The 20416-nt window shown below is 37.0% G+C and overlaps 1 protein-coding gene across 1 annotated transcript in view; it reads right to left on the bottom strand.

Annotated features, from left to right (window-relative positions):
• The window catches only part of LOC122796860, a 137915-nt gene that overhangs the window by 3387 nt on the left and 114112 nt on the right, over positions 1-20416 (bottom strand). Inside the window, exon 5 of the mRNA XM_044065603.1 lies at positions 8742-8966. Coding sequence (XP_043921538.1) covers positions 8742-8966 — 225 coding nt within the window. The remainder of the gene's footprint in view (positions 1-8741; positions 8967-20416) is intronic.

Here is a 20416-nt window from a genome sequence, read left to right as displayed (position 1 = left end):
AAAAAACTGGGCAAAAGTCCATTGTTTATTGGCAAGGCATTTTATAACTTGACCTTTTTTAGAAATTCAGCATGGAAATGAAGTATCAGACCACACAATAAAAAGCCTGGCACCTACCCTTGTAGGTGTTGTAAGAGGAGTAGGTATCTTTATGAAGGCTATAGACACCAGATATACTTGTCAGAGTCCAATGGTAGGTGGTAATGTATCACTCTACATGCAATTCTTGTGATGCCCTCTAGGCTGAAAAAACAAAAGGAAGTTATTAGGGAGAATTAGTGAGCATGTGTATGCTATCAAGGCTAAGAACAAGAATAATGACTTATTTAAACATTGTAATATATATTCAAAGTTCAATAAATTATTATTTTTGGTTTTGCTTTGGATTTTGTATTTTATAATTAAATGGGGGCAGTTTAGATAAATTAAAACTCAAAGATATATTGTATTGGACTGAATTAGGTACAGAGCATCCTCCTTAGTTAAATGATCACTTGAATATCAACATTATTTTATAATTCCCCCCTCAAGAAGTTTTAGATAGTTCCCAGTTGTACATACTAAGTTGTCTCATTTCCTTTAGTCACATGATCAGTTTCAAACTATACTTAACTTTGTATTTTACTGTGACTTCAGTTCTGAAGTCTGTCAAGGAAGAAACTACATAATTAAATTATATTTAGTCAATAACATCTTTGTAGTCCATTTGAGACTTTTCTTATACGTTCATAATTCATAGTTAAGTACTAGGCTAGCTGTGCTTATGGACCATTTTAAGCCTAGCCAACTTCCCTTTTTGTGCTCAAAATAATCTATCCCATTTGATTATAGATTGGCCTTACCCATCCTATGGTCGATAATTATATGTTACCCTAATGCGAATAATTTGGAGTATATCATAGATAATTAGAGGAAACCCATGCATGGGATAAACCATTTAGGTGCTGTCTCTGTCTATTAGTAGTACAGGGTGCAGTCCCAGGGTAAATTTTCTGTTTGCTACCTAAAGATCTAAGTTGTGCTTGAATATGAATAGGGATGAAGTTTGTTTTATGTGGATGGAGAGTCTGTTCTACATCAGCAGTATCCTCTAGGAGCTATAACTGTCCCTCCAAGCCTTTCAGTTGATGTTAGAGAACAGATTTACTTTCTTAGACTGAGAATTCCTGCTGCCTTTTGACTTGCTGATGTGCAGTAAATCCATCAGTAATGAGTCAGCTCATGCTTTGTATGCCAGGCACAGGTCACCTCTTAGCAGTCTGTAGGATACAGAGTATAGTGACAGGGCTTTGAGTTGGTCCATGCAGGACATGTTGTTTAGACCTTGTATCATTTTAGTAAGGTACATCTGTGGGTGCTCCAGTTGTTGCATGTGTCTGGTCAGATACATGCCAAAGGGGGCATTGTATTCAATGGCTGGCCTTATGAGGGCTGAGTAATGGAGACGATGGCATTCTTAGATCTAGGCACAGTCCCTTTGATTATAAGGTGTGCAATATAGAAGGAATTTCTTACAACAATATACACGTTAGTCAAACGGTAGGCCACTGTCCACATATGTTTACTACTGTTTATCAGGCAGTTGGGTATATTATCAGGTTCCATTGATTATTTATTTTTTGCTTTAGAAACTGCTTTTAGTAAATGTATTTTAATGATAATTGGAGGTGGAGACCTTCAGGAATAAATGGGTTTTGCACAGTTGTCTCTAAGGTGAAGTTTGTAGTGAATATGTTTGTTAGTATGTTGGCAATATCCACTGCATCCAAAAGGGTGTTTCCATTTTAAGTCAGCTGTGTACAATGGTGAGTGTTACTCTTTAACTTCCTGATATGACTATATAAGAATCTTTAGTATTTTTTAGCTTCTGTTGCTAGTCTGAGTTCATTGGATACCTTTGTTTTCCTGATGACAATTTTCATTTCCTTTGGTAACTTCTTGGCCTTATCCCTGATTTCAGGGATTTAAACTATTTTAATTGTGTTTCTTTTTACCGTGGCTCTTACATTTCCCATTTTGTTTTGATCTAGTTATGACATTTAATGAGGTGAGAACAGAATTTGTCTGCATAACCACTTGACACACGAACATCTTGAGTAATACATTTTCAAATCTAGGTGCTTAGGATTTCCCTCTCTCTTCCACCCTTGACTGACCTGGTGTGACTTAGTTTGAACACTACAGTTCCATAAAAAATGGAGTCTACAGGACTGCAAACAGTTTCTCTCAGCATTTAAGCAGATTGAACTCTACAGTTCCCTACAAAATGGAGTCTACAGGACTGCAAACAGTTTCTCTCAGCATTTAAGCAGATTGAACTCTACAGTTCCCTACAAAACGGAGTCTACAGGACTGCAAACAGTTTCTCTCAGCATTTAAGCAGAGTAGGTTGCACACAAAAAGCATTTGTTAAGCTTTCACTTACAGTGCTGTGTAATTAAGCAGGTCACCATTTTGGTCAGCCATAGGGCTCTTTTTCTACTTGAGTGTTTGCCTCCTTCCCCTGTAACTTAAGTAAACTGACTCTTACATTAAGAACTATAATACTTACCTTATAGCTTTAGGACACCTTAGGAAACCTTGTAAACTGCAATAGCCCCGCTACGTTCGCCCTCACTGCGCTCAGGCTCTCTTCACTCCCCTCCCTGCCCCCAATTCCCTCCTGCCCCCAGTACCTCTAAATTTATAGTACTGTAGCCACTCCCCCACTTTCTAGACCCTATCTGCTTTCATCTGGGATAATTCCTCTCACCCCCATTCTTCTACCTACATTTCATTAGCACCTATTAGCTTTCATCTGGCATACTTTCATCCCCCTTCCAGTACCTTTCCCTCACCACTCTATCTTCTAGTGTTGCATCACCAGGTAAAATAGTTCCTTAACTCACTAGCTGAATCACAGATAATGATATACTCCTCTTTAATACCCCTCTTGTTCGCACCATACCTCCTTACCTTGTATGAAAACCAGTTTCTCACGTGATTTCAGGTGCCGAAAGGCCATACTATCACCCCAGCTGTAAATCCTCCCACATTCAACCATACTTACAGTACCAGGTCCTATCCAACATCTTGTTCAGTCTATCAACATCTCAACCCCAGGCACATTAGCTCTAGATCCAAACACTACCACAAACAAATAAACAAATTGCTGAAGTTCACCACCAAGTACAGACTTAACCTAATACTTGGTGGTGATATTCACCCCAACCCTGGCCCACCCTCTTCAGATACACATACCCCCTCTACTTGCAATATAAGCTACAAACCTACAATTAATAGGCCAACTAACTCTCTCCCAGCCTGTCATCTCACTATTAGAAGCATTAATAACAAGGTACATGAATTGCATGCACTTCTGGATGTCCACTCCCCTGAGATTCTCTGTTTATCTGAAACCTGGTTAAAACCGAACACTACAGACAATGCAGTGTTACCACCTGGGTACAACATACACAGGCTGGATCGTGCTTCAAGGAAGGGGGTAGGGTAGCTGTACTCTATAAATCTGAGTTGAATGTCACCATAGATGTAATACAACCACCTCAGATTAATAACTCGGAGATTCTTGCCACCAAATTGCAACTTAATAAAAATAAATGCATTAATATCATCTGTATGTACATACCCCCAGGTAACAATATATCTACACTTGAAGATATCCTGCACTGGCTATCATGTCACTATCCCCAAGAAACCCTACTACTTGGAGACTTTAACATAGACTGGGGCACCTGTTCCTCAGAATCCCCAACCACCCATATTAACCTGCATGCATTTACACAAATCATATCCACCCCTACCAGGATAGGTAAACCCAACCAAAAAGAAAGCATACTTGACTGGGTACTCATAAATAGTCACCCCCAACTGTACACCTGTGGTACCCTCCCTGATGGCTTAAGTGATCACCTTCTCACATATTTAATTAAGCACAAAGCCATTAATTCCCAACAACCCTTACTCAGAAAGGTTAGAAACAATATAAATGTTGACCCCGCCAAATTCCAACAAGAACTAAACTCATGTAATTGGTCTATTCTAAAACACCTCCCTTTAGAGGAAGCAGTAGCATACTTTAACAACAAATTCCTTGAGATCCTTGATTTGCATGCACCTGTTCGTTAAAAGAGAACAATGGCAAAAACTGCGCCATGGCCTTCTAAAGAGTATAAACTAAAAATTACCCATAGAAACAAAGCATGGGCTTTATTGCATTCTTCTAAAGATCCCCAAGATCACATTAAATGCAGGCAATCCAGGAACGAAACTAAAACATCCATTTTACAAGACAAAAAACAATATTACTGTAATTTACAGACAGTAAATCAAAATAACCCTCAGAAGGTTTGGACAGGTTTAAATAATCTACTACATCCTGGACAAACTTCAACCCCAATCCCTGCTGCTACTATTGATAAAACCCCTGAAGATGTTTCTGACAGTTTTAACCAATTCTTTACTGAGACAATTCACGCCCTAGCTAGCCAACTACCTCCTAGCTCCCCTGGTCCTGAAAGTAGCACCCCTAGAAACCTACTCGCATTCAGCTTCCAACCAGTCACCACTTCACTTATCCATACCTTGATCAAAAAATTAAAACCCACTACACTTTCTGCTGATCACCTCCCTGCCGAGTACCTACAAAAATCATCTGATGCTATTGCTTACCCCGTCTCAATACTAATCAATCGAAACATAGTAGAAGCTAAAATTCCCACCATCTGGAAAATATCCTATGTAATCTCACTTCACAAAGGAGGCAGCTCTACTGAATTCTCCAATTATAGGTCAATAGCTATACTCTCTCCACTTGCAAAGATTATGGAAAAATGTATTCATAGACAACTCATGCACCACCTAATCCAGAATCACCTTATGGCAGACACTCAGCATGGCTTCCATCCTCATCACAGCACTACTTTAGCCCTCCTAGCCTTTACCAACACCATGAACCATAATCGCAACAATAATTATATATCCTCAGCCCTCTTCTTGGATCTTTCCAAGGCATTAGATATGGTTGATCACCAACTTTTAATCCACACCCTGCAAACATTCTGTCTAGATACTAGAGCCCTTCAATGGTTTCAATCCTACCTGAATGGTCAACAGCAGGCTGTAATCTGACAGAACAAATTCTCTAACCTTCTACCTAACACCCTTGGAGTACCACAAGGCTCTATACTAGGGCCCTTGCTGTTCTCCATCTTCATTAACGACCTTTATACTGTCATCCCAAAAGTCAGCTGTATCCAATATGCTGATGACTCTACTCTGATTTGCTCGACCACATCTCCAATAGAGTTATGGTCAGCTACCCAGACCACCTTTAATACAATAGAAAACTGGCTTTCTGAATGTCATCTCATCCTAAATCCCAAAAAAACTAAAATGCTGTTATTTTCACCAACACGTAGGTCTACCACTTTCACCTTTACCATAAATTCAAATGATGGCACAATAATCTCCCCAACCCCTCTACAAAACTATTGGGTGTCATCATAGATAATAATCTAAAATTCGACCTACATGTTAACCAAACTATCAAAACCATCAATAAGAAACTAATGTCACTTTACAGAATAAAAGCCTTCCTAACCCCTCCAGCTAAAATTGCCATAGCTCGCTCTCACCTTCATTCAACCCTTCTGTATGCATCCCCTCTACTCTTGAATTTAAACAAGCCTGTCCTTAACAAACTCTCAACTTGCTACAACCACATTGCCAGGTTTGCCACTGGGCTGCCATTTAGGACACATCATTGCATCAATCTAAACCAGCTTGGGTGGCTTGAACTACCCAGCTTAATCCAGTATAACCAACTGATTATGGCCTATAAAATCCTCTATAATCCGGACAATACTCCTGCACTTAAAAATATTATCACCCCTTATAACAATCCTAGACCGCTTCGATCCTCTAACAAACTACTAATTCAGACTAGCAAAATTAATAACACAGCTGGTGACTCTCTCTTTGCAAACTCTGTAAGTAGATCCTGGAACTTTCTTCCACCTGATATTACCTTACTTTCCACCTTAGGTTAATTTAAAACTAGACTCAAACAACATTTGTCACATAACTGGCTATGTCACTTTACCAAGCCTGGCTAACTCTCGCTAGAATGTGTAAAAATCTGTTAATCAGTTTACTGTGTAATTTAATTTAATCCTGATTTGTGCTCAGGATTAACTGTAACCTGTGAAACTTGTTTAACTTGCTTACTTATGTAATCTCTGTAAATAGTCTGTAATATGTAATGCTGGTATTATGTAATGCTGTATCTGCTTACCCTTGGAGCTTTTCTTCCCGGGCCTCCACTGAAAATGGACATGTAGCCAGTCAGACTATCCCGGTCAACAAATGTAAAATAAATAAATAAAGATAAAAACAGTTATATGTAAATTGAAGATTTTGTTATAGAATTTTAGGTTTGTAAATGTGAAGTCCTTGAATTCAGTGATATTTGCATATAACAGTTTAGAGATTTTAACAGCAAAGGTATCCAATTTGTGATCAGAGCAGTAGGTGAAGGAAAAGCCATGAGAATAGAACATATAGATGCTACTTTTATAAAACTCAAGTCAAGAATATTTTGTTCACTATTAGATTTGACAGTTTGGTCTAGGGAATTCTTGTTTATGAAGTCTAAAGGGTTTTGCGCACAGACTACATTTATAGCACAGGTTTCCCAGTTAAACATTAGATAAAATGTTTCCCAGGATGATGGAATTTCTGTTTATAGGAAGTTCATAAAGAATACTTAGGAATCTAACATGGTTTCCAGAGGACATAGAGGTGTGCCTGTAGCAAGCTATGGGGTGGCAACTGATCTTTTTTAGAGCATTTTGGATCTCAATAATTTCTGTTTCTGGGTGTCTTAGAATCTGCCTAGAGGTAATATGGTCTCTAACAAATATGGATATGGCACCACATTTTTTTATCAGGTGTAAAGATATGGTATGCACAAAACCCAGGTACTGACGGAGTGCTATAAGAGCATGTAAACTGAGTTTTGGTAAGAACACACACATGAATGTGCTACAAATGCAGGAGAGACTCACAGTCAGGTAACTTGTTATTTTGACTCCTAGCACTGAGTAGAACCATCTTGATGTGGTCTTATACTTGATTTGTTTTACTAGTTAGGTTGGGGGGTCTATTAAATAGACCTTGCTTAAAAAAGACGCTGTGCAGGCAGGAGATTTTGACAGTATATGGAAGCCTTGGAATAAGAGGTGCAGTCCATTCCTGGCAAACTGTTTTCAATAGTCTAACATCTCATGCTGACATACAATGGATCCTCCTAGAATGGCACCACCTATTTAGCCAATTTTTAAACACCAATCATCGTTTCTTTGTTCACTGGCATCATACTGGCAATGGAAGGATTCTTCTCAATACCTAGGTTTTTTTTGCATTTGTAAAATGCATGGAGAGCTCTGACCTGTCTTTCTGCATATTCCTCAGGGGTTTGCATGCCAGGTTGTTTACCCCCTCCCCACACACACACACACATAGACCACCACCTCATATTTCTCTGATTTATGTTCCATCTTTGCTCTGGAAAAACAGCCCACTGTTACTCTCCTTTTAACCAGCCTCATGAGAGTAGAATCGGTGTGCCTAACTGTGGAGTAACCAGTCTGTAGTGCATTACTATGCATGTCTGCCAAGTTTATTGATTCACTGCCTTTAGGATAATCTACCATATGGTGACTCTTAGCTGTGGTCATACCAGTATGTTTTATTCTTAATGGGCCCTGGAGGCTTGGGCAAGCACAGCCTCAGCATATGATCATTTAGAGTGAGCGTGTGTGCAATGCTGTGTTAATGTGTGTTGCACTAAGGATGTTTTAGAATGAGAAAGTGTGGCCTCTAGTTTAGTTAAATACTTGCATCTCTCATAAACAGATCATGTCAAGCTAAGCAATAACTCGTTGTCTGTGAGCATCACACAACTGTTACACTGCCTGAGTATACCAAATACTAAGGCGTATGACAACTGCACTAAGACCAGCTTTTTGACCCTCCATTTATTCCAAGGTATAAGAAAAAGGGGTCTATAAAATATAATAAATAAATAAATAAATGGAGCAAAATTGCATTTAGCACTAAAACTGTGCTTATAGTCTTAATTTCTTAAAATAATTAAATATACAATTTGGATGAATAGCCCCTAGTTTATCATATTTAAAGTGAAATAAATGAATGACATAGACAGTATTTAGCACTAAATGATTCAAGAGTAGAAATTAAATGAAACAAAAAGTATGTTGCAATAATCCACTCAAATTGGCTTATAAGTACAATTTAAGGTGCTAAATGTTCAGTTATTCAATACATAAGGTTGATATGAGAGAACTTGAAAATGAAAGCACCTGCGCCTGACAAATACAGTCTTACTTATTTCTGTCCAAGCTGCATCCAGCACATATAATGGACAAGAGAAACAAAAATTACCAATAGAAAAACAGCTAGGACTTTAGCCAATAATGCCTACCTCTCAAAAACACCAGCAATATATCCCCTGCCAAAGATCATTCAATACTAGCTTTCAGAAATCTAATACCCTAACCAAAACCAAATAAAAACTGCAGATATGAGTAAAAACTGGAGATACATGGAGAAATCAACTTAACACTTGTGTGGCACTTTGTATGGTATTCATTATAGGTCTAACTGACCCAAAAATAAAATCAACAGTGTACTGTCTAACCAAAAATGTGCTTACTAACCTGCATTGATGTATGTAGTCTGGTCTCCCATTTCCCAGTGATAATTGACATTGGACCCTTTAATCACAGATGCAGTAAATAAAATGGCTTCATTTTTATGAATGACACTGGCATTCTTTGTCAAGGTAAGGCCTTCTGGGATCAGATCTACAAAGTAGGGCCCAAGAGCAACTGTTGCATTGTAGAACACATTGAAAGCAGTTATTCTGATGAAGCACATGCATTCTGAAAACAAAGAACAAACATGAAAAAAGCATAACAGAAAACATCAGCAATTACATATCTATATATGTTCATCTAATGTAATACAATGCATGCTGTTTTCACCGATTCTCTTAAGGGCAGGCTTTTAGTGATGAAAATGGCCCTTTTATCAGTACTACAAATTCTAGACCTCAAGGGTACATGCGCTCAAGTAAGGCACTGACTTAAAACGTTTTAAGTCAGTGTCTTACTTGAGCGCATGTACCCTTAAGATATAGAATTTGTAGTACTGATAAAAAGGGCCATTTCCATCACTAAAAGCCTGCCCTTAAGAGAATCAGTGAAAACAGCACGCATTGTCTTAGGAAATAAGCATGTTTCAGTCTGGTTACAACCCTCTGATTTCCCGAGTCTGTAAGAATGATTTCTGATAGAACAGATGCATCTATAGTGGTTCAAAAAAAAAAGTTCTAGAGTTGCACATTACTATTCTAGCTAAATATTTTAACAGAATGTTTATACCTTTTTTTCCTACATAGCTACTCTCTGCAATTATTTACAGTTTCATACTTTTGTAGTATTTCTCTTTTTCCCTTAGATTTTAAAATCATTTTTTAGAGATCACATCAATTTTAAGAAATTCACACTCTGTAATAGTGGCTATCCATATGTTCATACAAATGTTCCTTGCTACCAAATAATGCAATCAGTTGACAGGTTACATTTTTAGGAGTGAGATAGACAAGAAGAAACAGGAGGAGAATCAGTTGATCGAGTGCTGTTCGGGTAAGTTAGGGAGCACACAGGTGGAGACAGTATAACATAGGATAGGATATGGATAGGGTATGCAAACAAAGCACCAGGATAGCTCTGATAGAGTGAAAGTGCACACTAAAGGAGGTAGTGTCATACAGCATTGCTGCATAGCTGGCAACTGAACACTCACAATGCAAGAGGAATTTATAAGAAGGTTTATAGAACTCAGAAACGAAGCAACAAACAAGCTCCCAAAAGCCCTTCAGAGTATTCAGATCTGAATGCATGGGTGTTGACAGTTGTCTTCCATACATATGAAACAGAACTGTTTTTACTAAAGTGTATGGATTTTATGTGGGCTAATTCTTCACAAATGAACATGCAGCAGACAGGCTGCATACATTTTCAAAAAGATCGAAGGACTGCAGAACTCACCCGAAAATCCTACATCATAACTAAAGGTATCACCTAAACCTACACATCTAAAAATGACTTGCTTGATTTTTAAGTAGATTTAGCAAATATATAAGCAAGTGGAAAGCCTATGTAGTGTAGCCTGATTTGTGGGGGTTGGAGTGGATGAGCTGTGTGGGAAAGACATCTCAGGTTGTAATGTATGTGTTTGGTTTTAAGTTTGGTACTTCTGAGATTGTAGTGTGTTTGTCTGGTTTAAAGTTTGGTAGTTCTGAGGTTGTAATGTATGTGTTTGGTTGAAAGTTTGGTACTTCTTAGATTGTAGTGTGTTTGTCTGGTTTAAAGTTTGGTAGTTCTGAGGTTGTAATGTATGTGTTTGGTTGAAAGTTTGGTACTTCTGAGATTGTAGTGTGTTTGTCTGGTTTAAAGTTTGGTAGTTCTGAGGTTGTAATTTATGTGTTTGGTTGAAAGTTTGGTACTTCTGAGATTGTAGTGTGTTTGTCTGGTTTAAAGTTTGGTAGTTCTGAGGTTGTAATGTATGTGTTTGGTTGAAAGTTTGGTACTTCTGAGATTGTAGTGTGTTTGTCTGGTTTAAAGTTTGGTAGTTCTGAGGTTGTAATGTATGTGTTTGGTTGAAAGTTTGGTACTTCTGAGATTGTAGTGTGTTTGTCTGGTTTAAAGTTTGGTAATTCTGAGGTTGTAGTGTATGTGTTTTGTTTAAAGTTTGGTACTTCTGAGATTGTAGTGTGTTTGTTTGGTTTAAAGTTTGGTAGTTCTGAGGTTGTAGTGTATGTGTTTGGCTTAAAATTTGGTAGTCAGTGGTGGGAATAAGTAAGGTTAGAGAAGCTTGAAGATGGGAGAGTCTAGTAACAGGTCTGTCCTACACTACACTGGCTTTTTTGAGGGTGAGGTAGTGGTACTCACAGGAGGGGGGGGGGGTTAGTGATGAAGTGACAGGCTTTGTCTTCAATATTCTAGATTGTGGAGGAGTTTCTCTTGGAAGCTGTGGCTATTATGAGTCCATATTCATTTGAGGCAGAAGTACTATTCTGTCTATAACTGCCTTGGAGGAGTTGGATAAGCAGGGTGAGATTTTCCGAGCCCAGAAGAATATGGTAAAGAATGTTAGTGACTAGATTACCCAGAAACCAAAGTACTTGAAGAAGTTATTTATATTAGTGTGTTACAAAAGGTAGTGGCATTGAGGGACTATGGCAATTTTTAAAAGCTTTTACGTGGTGCCAAATAGCATGATTTTTGCTTTTGTGTGGTGCCAAATAGCATACTTTTTGTTTTAATGGAGTACAGTATTAGTTTGTAGTTAATAAGTCAGGAACATGGGGAGTTGAGTCATTTTTTTGCATTTCTATCTCAATTGTAGAGTGGTTGTGGCTGGACCTAAAAATTACCATGTCATCAGCATACAGGAACAGTGGAAAGTAGAAGGCCATTTATTCATGAAATTAGAAAAGAGAAAAGGAGCTAGGTCAGAATACTGGGGTCCTCCCACCGAAAGAGATGTGGACTGAGAGAAGGAAAAGCCCAATATACCTTGGAAGGATTTGTCTGACAAGAAGTCTTGTTACTAGGTGATGAATGTGTTACTAATACTAATGTTCTGCAAAGACAGTAGAAGGAGTTGGTGGTTGAGGCTTTTGTGAGATTAATGAATATTGTTCCTGTCTTGTTACCTTTGTCCATATTAAGGAAAATGTTATCAGTAAGGCACCAAAGTCCAAGGTGATTTAATGGTAAAAGAGATGGTATTGCTGAATGAAGTTGATAGTTGGATAAAACAAAATTTATAGTACCTTACCAAGAGTGGGTAGGATGGATATAGGTAGAAGCATCAGGTGTTTAGAGTCTTAGATTGATGGGGGTGGGGGATAATATGTGCTGTTGTCAAGATGTTTGTCATTATACTGATGTCAATCAAATGTTATAGATCTGATGAAGAAGCTGAGTTAGAAATTCCCTGTAGTGGTAGATAAACTATGGAAAAGTGCGGTTCAAACCACAGGAGGGCTGTCTGTTGGCATGTTTTCAAGTAGATTAATGATTTCTTTATGTGAAAATTTTTTTTTTTTGAAGTAGAAGGGTGGATAAAGGAGGGACGGCTGGAATCAGTCATTGCAGGCATTTGCAGTAATGACTAGAAAACACATAGCTGGCACTTCTATGATCCTCGAGTTTAAAACAAATTGGATGTGAAAGTTGTTGCTGCTCAAGACAGTCTAATGAAAACAGAACACAAGAGGAGTGCAGAGTTTGCATTCATACTCTCCAGCAATACCAAATGATAAGCAAGACTGCTATAAACTATGTTTTAAACTTTCATAGAATATTACAGCTTTCTATTGCAAAGTAAGTTGATACATAGCTTGCTTGTTTTTGCAAATGGTTATGCAGGTAGCTGGGCAGTAAATATCAGTGGTAATCTTCAGTAGGGGAAAATGGCAGTCTGAGATACTCCTTTTTCTACTGAGAAGACTGTTTCTCTGGGAGCTTTCTATAGCAGGTGAGGAAATCCAGGATGGCTATAACTCCTAGCTCATTTTTGCAAATGCTAATGCAAGTGCCTGTGCATTAGAGATGAGTGGTGATCTTCAGGGTAAACAGCAGCAGTCTGAGGCTTGCCTTTTCCCACTGAGAAGGCTACAGCAGCTTGAGGCAAGTTTTGTTTCCCCCATGGAGAAGGTGCAGCAGCCTGAGGCATACCTTTTCCTACTGAGAAGGCAGTTACCTGGGAGCTTCTTCTAACCAGTGAGGGAATCCAGACTGGCTATATATGGTCAAATCAGAGTGGTGAAGTCTGTGACTAACCACATGGTGCAGGGGACAAAGGCATGGGAACTTTGTGATCCATAGCAGAAAAAGAAATACAAATTAAAAAGAAAAAAAATCTGGAAGGTACTGAAGTGTTTTTGATCCATAAATAACACAAAATATAACTCTGGGATAAAGTTAACTATATTTATGTGTGGACATCTCTTTTAATGTGCATGGGTATGAACATAGGTTTGTTTTAACATGATTTGATTATTTTTCTTTCACAGTTCTGAAACTTCATTGCTTCTGTTTACACATGCCATTATTGTTTGTTCTAACTTTTTGGATATTAGATTTTAACTGAAAATTGCCCATTAGAAAGGTCAGTTAGAACTATTATTCTGCAAAGAAATAATTAATAAATACACAGTCTTGTAAGCAACATAGTATGAAAATCAATCTCAATCTGGTGTCTTGCTGCTTACAAAAAGTATGTGTTAAAACTATATACATGTATGTGCATATTATATTATATGTGCATATTTTATTAAAAAAAACACTTACAATCTCAGTGTGTTTACTGGTGGCAGTGTTCTGTGTCATATAATATATATATATAGTTCATCCCATTGTAATTTAATTGGATTTCTACTGAACTTTGTATATATATTTTTTTCTTTTTTTCAACAAGTTCACTGGAAATATCCATAAAGCATAAACACACACACAACCTACCCACCATTTATTTATGACAAGCTATGTATCACCTCTGCTCTTGTGCTTTAAGTAAGTGTTTGGGGCATCCAGTCCCCTGCATAGTGACTAGTGTGAAGATAACTGCTATAGTCTCCTAGTTTGTAAGCAATAGCCTTACAGTCTGTAAACCCTCCTCTACTGACATCCTGCTGGTCAGCCTTTACTCTCTACATCCTAACAGACACTGACATTTACTCATACTGCTCTTACTCAATTTCTTTCTCTAATATTTCCTTTTCTTCTTCGAGACTTGCTAATCCCATTATTTATATACTTCTGTCTTTCTTTTGTGGAATTGCATGCCTTCAAGCAAGTCAACCTTGGTCTCACCCTTTCCTTTTTATTTCTCCTTGCCCAAGTCAGTTATTAAACCACTTTCAGGTCTGAGCTAGTATTTGTGGACAGTCGATATTGACTCAGAACACTCAACTGTCTCTTTAGCGTGTTTTTATTTTTCTATAGAAGTCTCCCTACAAGCAAACAGATGATATATAACAATGAAGTCCGCAGTTTGAACACAAGTCTGTGGGATATATATTTTATGCAAATTGTAAATATTATGGCAGCCTAAAAGAAACCTTGTCCATTATAATAGCTCTATTTTCTTAGACCACAGCAGTTCCATTGGTGCTTTCTCCTTTAACTGTGCTCAATTTATTGTTTTTAGCAGTCCACTGTCTCCCTTCTTTAAGTTTATATCTCTACTTGTGTAACCCCTCTCAGTTCTGAGCCAGTTTTTTCCAAAGCTGCACTACTGAATTCTGACATATTTTCTCATAGTTATGCTGAACTGTGGGGATTGGAGTAGTCTTTAGACTTTGTATTTCAATGACCATAGAAACCTCCTTACATTACACAGCTGTTGAAACAGTCAAGTACATTTTTTACTGTTATCACCATTAGTCAGGTCAAGGTGATATTGGACTAACTCCTACTAAATCTGTGTCCAGCAGGAACACAATAAAGACTTTCATCCTCTAGCACAGAGGCCTTTCAAACTGCATTTTCCTTTTACTTATCTCTAGCAGCAGATTTGTGGCTGTTTAAGTTCAGTCACTGATTGTTTTTTTCTCTGTTTCTTTGCCATCTTTTCAACCCACTTCATTCACCCTCCCAAATGCATGTGCTCACTCTGACCCCCTACCCTACCCCTAGTTCCACCCACCCCATATTACTCTACATTTATACTTCAATAGCACTACCCATATATATTCTGAAATCAATACCATCAGTTCCCTCCAGAAGACAATCAATACAATTCCAATATTAGTATCTACTCTAATATACCACCTTAGAATTTCTCTGAAACTGTTTTAATCCCTGCCCCCTATAACTATCAAATTACATCTCTATAATCAAGCCAGTACCCTCCTAATATTTTCTAATTCTAATTTACAGTAACAATAAAACACAAGTTAAAAACACTAAGTTAAATAAGATGCACCTAACTCAGATTATTTTACTATTCCTCCTCACGCTACTAGCCTTCATCACCAATTATCAAATTCACCTCTTTCAAATACTTAGGAATGCAACTAATCCTCACAAAGACTATCAACATCTACCCATCCTGCTTTCTCCATAACACCCTATCTCTACAAACAAACCATATCTGATTTATTATCTATAAATATCTCAAAACAAAGTATCCAAATCCGTGATCAAATACCAAACAAAGACCAAAATATTACAGGCCACACTCTTCCCTCTGTAAAATATCAGTTCAAAAAATTAGCAGAGATATTCATCCCAAACCAGGTCCCACTGTTCATAAATCTATCACTTCCAACCCCAAGATAAACCAGTCACCTAATATATCACAGCAAAAAAAAAAAAAAAAAAAAAAAAAACGGAACCCAAACTCACCTTACTAAATATGAACCCAAGAAGTATGTGCAATAAAATCCATGATATACATGCCTACCTTGCCACATACATTCCAGATGTAATAATAGCAACTGAAATCTGGTTAAAAAAAACATATAAAGGATAATGAGATCACCCCCCCAAAGATAAAATATACTCAGTCATGATAAAGTAAACAAGCTTGCAGTTAGTGTAGTGATCATCTATTAAAATTCCCTAAACATCACCTTACTTCCACAGGAATACACACATTTAAAAATGCTGAATTTCTAATAACACTCATAAAAATCCACAATAGGAAAACTATTTTTAGCAGCAATTTATATACCAACAGGGAATAACACTGATACTGCTGAAGGCAACTTGTACTGAATATTCCAACATGTTAATCATGAAACTATAATACTCCGAGACTTAAACATAGACTGGCAACTCATAAATTCTACTACCCCCACTGAATCCATTAACTTGTACAACTTCAATTAATAACCACAACTAGTGGAATGAATTATACTTCAGGGAGACACTCAACATTAGACTGGATTCTTACAAACAAACCAGGCAAACTGACAAAAGAGGCCTGCCTCTCAGATATCATAAGTGACTACATACCAACATATGCTATTAGAACTCACCATATCCTAGATAAACATATTATCTAGAATCAAATACAAAATACAGCCAGTTTCAGCAAAGATATTTTCAGTGAAACACTAAAACAATATAACTGGAATGTACTTAGAACAATGTCATTGGGTACTGCTGTAGAACACTTTAATAATGTATTCTTACAGGCCTTAAATACTCTACCACCAGTATGTAATAAAATAGTAAGTCCAGCCCTGCACCACAGCTAACAAAAAAATCACCGCAAAAAGGGATAAAACCTGGAAAATTGGTATAATAATAGAACTCAAAATGCCTTCCAGCAATTTGGATATCTTAAAAACCTTGCAAAACTCAATGTCAAACAGGATAAGCAAACATAAAATTTCAACCTACAAGACAAGCATAAAAACATCCCAAAACTTTTTGGGTCATCACTAAATAAACTACTCTACCCTGACAAGATGACCACTCCCTCTCCAAAAACAGACAATATGACAAACTCTATCCCCAAACAGTTTAATTCCTATCTTATACAATCATTATTATCTCTCTTAGACACTAAGACAATAGCCCCACTCTCTACCCCTGTCCAATCAAAACCACCCACAGTTCCTCAGTTTTAGTCCAGTACCTACTTCACTCATAAGGAACTTGCTCTTTAAAGTAAAAAGTACTTCCATAGCTGTAGACCAACTACCATCACACTACCTAAAGTTGGTTGCAGAACTCATAGCCTTCCCTGTGTCCAAACTAATTAATAGGTTGATAGCAGAAAGATATGTCCCACCCCTATTGAAAAAAATCATACATCCTACCACTGCACAAAGGCAGCGCATCTCGATTCTCTCCCCCCTCCAAACTATTAGAGAAATGCAGCCAACCATGCAGCTGATGCATTACATAACCCCAAATAATCTGCTGTCAGAAACACAGTACCACAACTGATCTACTACATTTTACCAGTATGATAAACCAACATAGAAACAATGGTCTGTTTGTGTCCACCATGTTCTTAGACTTATCAATGACATTTGCCACTAGCAACTGCTTATTTGACTCTCCTCAATAGGATGTTCACAATATTCCTTGTTGTGGTTTCTTAGTTACCTATCTGAAAGGCAATAAGCCATTAAATGGCAACAAATCTGGTAATTCTTTCTCCTAGTTACTACAGGTGTCCGTCAGGGCTCTATCCTAGGTCATCTGCTATTTCACATATTTATTAATAACCTTTGCACCTCCACTCACCATGCTAGTTTAGTTCAGTCTACAGATGACTCAACATTAATATGTGTGGCTTCAACAATAAAGAAACTCCAAGATATTACCTAAAAATATTTCTCCTTTGTAGAAACCTGTCTCAAAGAATCAAACCTCCTCAATCCCAGGAAAACTAAGTTAATACATTTTACTTCAAAACGTTATCAAAATCAAAAGCAATTTTTTTACCTGAAAGTCAGCAAATAATACTGCCATTGAAACTGTAACTCACAGTAAGCTTCTAGGTGTTATAATAGATGACAATCTCAAATATGACCAGCATATACTGCACACCATTAAATCTACACAACAGAAACGAGGCTCTCTTTATAGGATCAATGGATTCCTCACAGATACTGCAAGAAGATCTCTTGCCACCACCTTCTTATTGCAGACTGTCTTACATGCTGCTCTTATCCTAACAAACTTAAACAATACTCAAAGAAAGAAACTTGTCTCCTGAAACAATAAAATAGCTGCAATTGCCACCAATCTCCCTCATAGGACCCACCACTCTCATAACTTAAAAAATTAAACTGTCTTGAACTACACAACTTCCTAACATATTCACAACTAGCTACAACACACAAACTCATTTATCATGCAGAAAAATGCCCTGCACTATAAAAGTTATCACTGCCACACTGTCCAGAAAAGAACCTTCATTCTAGTAACAAATTATTATTACTTACAAATGTCAAATAATGTTGCAGGAGACCTGCTCCACTCCCAGTACATTGCTAAACTCTGCAATAGTGTCCCCACACATTTAAAACTCTCCAAACAACTCAATAGCTTTACACCACTGCTTAAACAACATCATAACCAATCCTGTTCCTACACATGCTAACCAAAAGGTTAAGACTTTGTGTTTATGATACAACACTCTCCAAATACTCTCCTTAAACATAATACTCTCAACCTCTCACTGAGATGGCAAAAAAGCTTTTATGCATAACTGCTGCCTGTATAATCCACTAAATTGCATGTGGGGTTTTTCTTTCATGACTTCCACTTCTACAAAATCTTAGAATATATAAATGTAACTACTGTTTGTGTATAAATGTAAATAGAAGTGTAACTACTGTTTGTGTATAAATGTAAATAGAAATTTAACTACTCTGTGTTTAACTGGAACTTAGTATAATGCAATGTAAGCAAATGGAGCTTTTCTCCCCAGGTCTCCGGGATATTACCTAGTAGGATTTACACTGTAAACAAATAAACAAATGTAGATGAACATATGTTTATTTATTGAAATGCACAAGGATCAGCATGAATATATCAGTGCTGGCATTTAAAAAATCAACAAATCTAAAGATTGTGGAAGGAAAAAACAGTTTCCATTTGTGATCTGATCACCAGCACCTCACAACACATTCAGATATAATTTGTCTCAATATTAGTAGTGTTATGAACAAAAGTTTTTCCAAGGTAAGGGGTAAGGTTTTGGGCTAGCACGGCCTCCTGTGCTACCTTATTAATGTGCAAGAAGAATTAATTTATTACACGGAACCCTGCTATGGCACCTTTCCTTATGAAAAAAACTTTCCATAGCATTACCACGAAAAAAGACACACACAAATATACACAACACTACATCTGTCACCATACCTGGCTCTTACAGCAACCCTAAACCACATACACTTGCAGAAATATTCCCACCCCTGATACCAAAACTTTCAGAATATCTGAAGGCTTTTGCATTAGTTTCTCAAACTTGCGTTTACCTTATCCACACTCATTCAATAGTCCATTCATCAAAACTTTTTAAATATTGATGAATGGAACACTCGATGGCATTTCAGTATCATTCACTCCACTGGCTTGAAGTCGATTTGACAGAGTGCGTGCACGGAAATTAAACAACAAAACACCAAAGTGTATTCCAGCACTGCACTATCGACAAATAAACAGGTCAGAAGGAGCATAAATATTTTATTAGCTCGCAGACAGTAAAATACACTCCAAACCGGTTTCACCCTTTGGGCGTCATCAGTGGATTACACATAGTGTTTTCATCACTCTATTAAATATGTCTCCCTTAAAGGTACATATCCCAATTTTCAAAAAACACCATATATACAAATATATATTATTATCAGAGCAAAAAAGCAACATAACAATAAGTACATATACTCATACCCATATATTATATTCTATTTTGTTATTACATTTAAATCTCACTAATAAAGAAACTCATTCAACCCGGGTTTATATAAAGCCCCTAAATTCAAAATCCACATTCTTTCCTTTTTATTTAAAAGAAATGTTTCTCAGTCTCCCCCATACTGATGTTTCCTATTGCACCTATCCCTATAAATATGAAATGTGCCGTAGTATGATCAATTTTATGTTTATATAGGGCACTTCGAACCCTTTGACATTTAATGTCACTTATATGTAGTGCCATTCTACTTTTAAAAGATCTTGATGTTTGGCCCACATAAAAAGCCCCACATTGACATACTGCCATATACACAATCCATTCTGTCCTACAAGTTATCAAGTGTTGTATATCAAAAACCTTAGAAGTATTAATAGATATAAATGACTTTGTTTTAGGAACAACTTTACAATATGTACATCTACCACAAGGATTGCAACCTTTACTTGCAATCAATTTTGTTTTGTTATATCTCATTTTTTTATACCATGAAAGTGATTCACCAATATTTCTACCCCTCCTATACCCAAATTTACAATATTCATCTAGATAAATGCCAAAAAAAGATCTTATTTTAAAATGTGCCAAAAATTATTGATTATACCTCGAAATTTAAAGGTATTAGTTCCAAAAGTAGTAATAAACCTTAAAGGAACATTCCTTTCTGTATTCCCATCAACACATTCATATCTAGACCCCAAATCTCTTTTCATGTTGGATACTTCCAATATTTCCAGATCTATAACTTTTCCATTATATCCTCTTTGTTTGAATCTGTGTCCCATATTATTTATCTCTTCTTTAAATTCAACTTCATTACTACATATGCGTTAAGTCTTCGGAACTGATTTTTTGGTATATTTGATATAACATG

The sequence above is a fragment of the Protopterus annectens genome, chromosome 3.part0 (genome assembly GCF_019279795.1).
Source record: "Protopterus annectens isolate FY-2018-M chromosome 3.part0, PAN1.0, whole genome shotgun sequence".
In the NCBI taxonomy this organism is placed as follows: domain Eukaryota; kingdom Metazoa; phylum Chordata; order Ceratodontiformes; family Protopteridae; genus Protopterus; species Protopterus annectens.
Note: the sequence above shows the minus strand (reverse complement) of the source record. Positions and strands in the feature narration are given on the sequence as shown.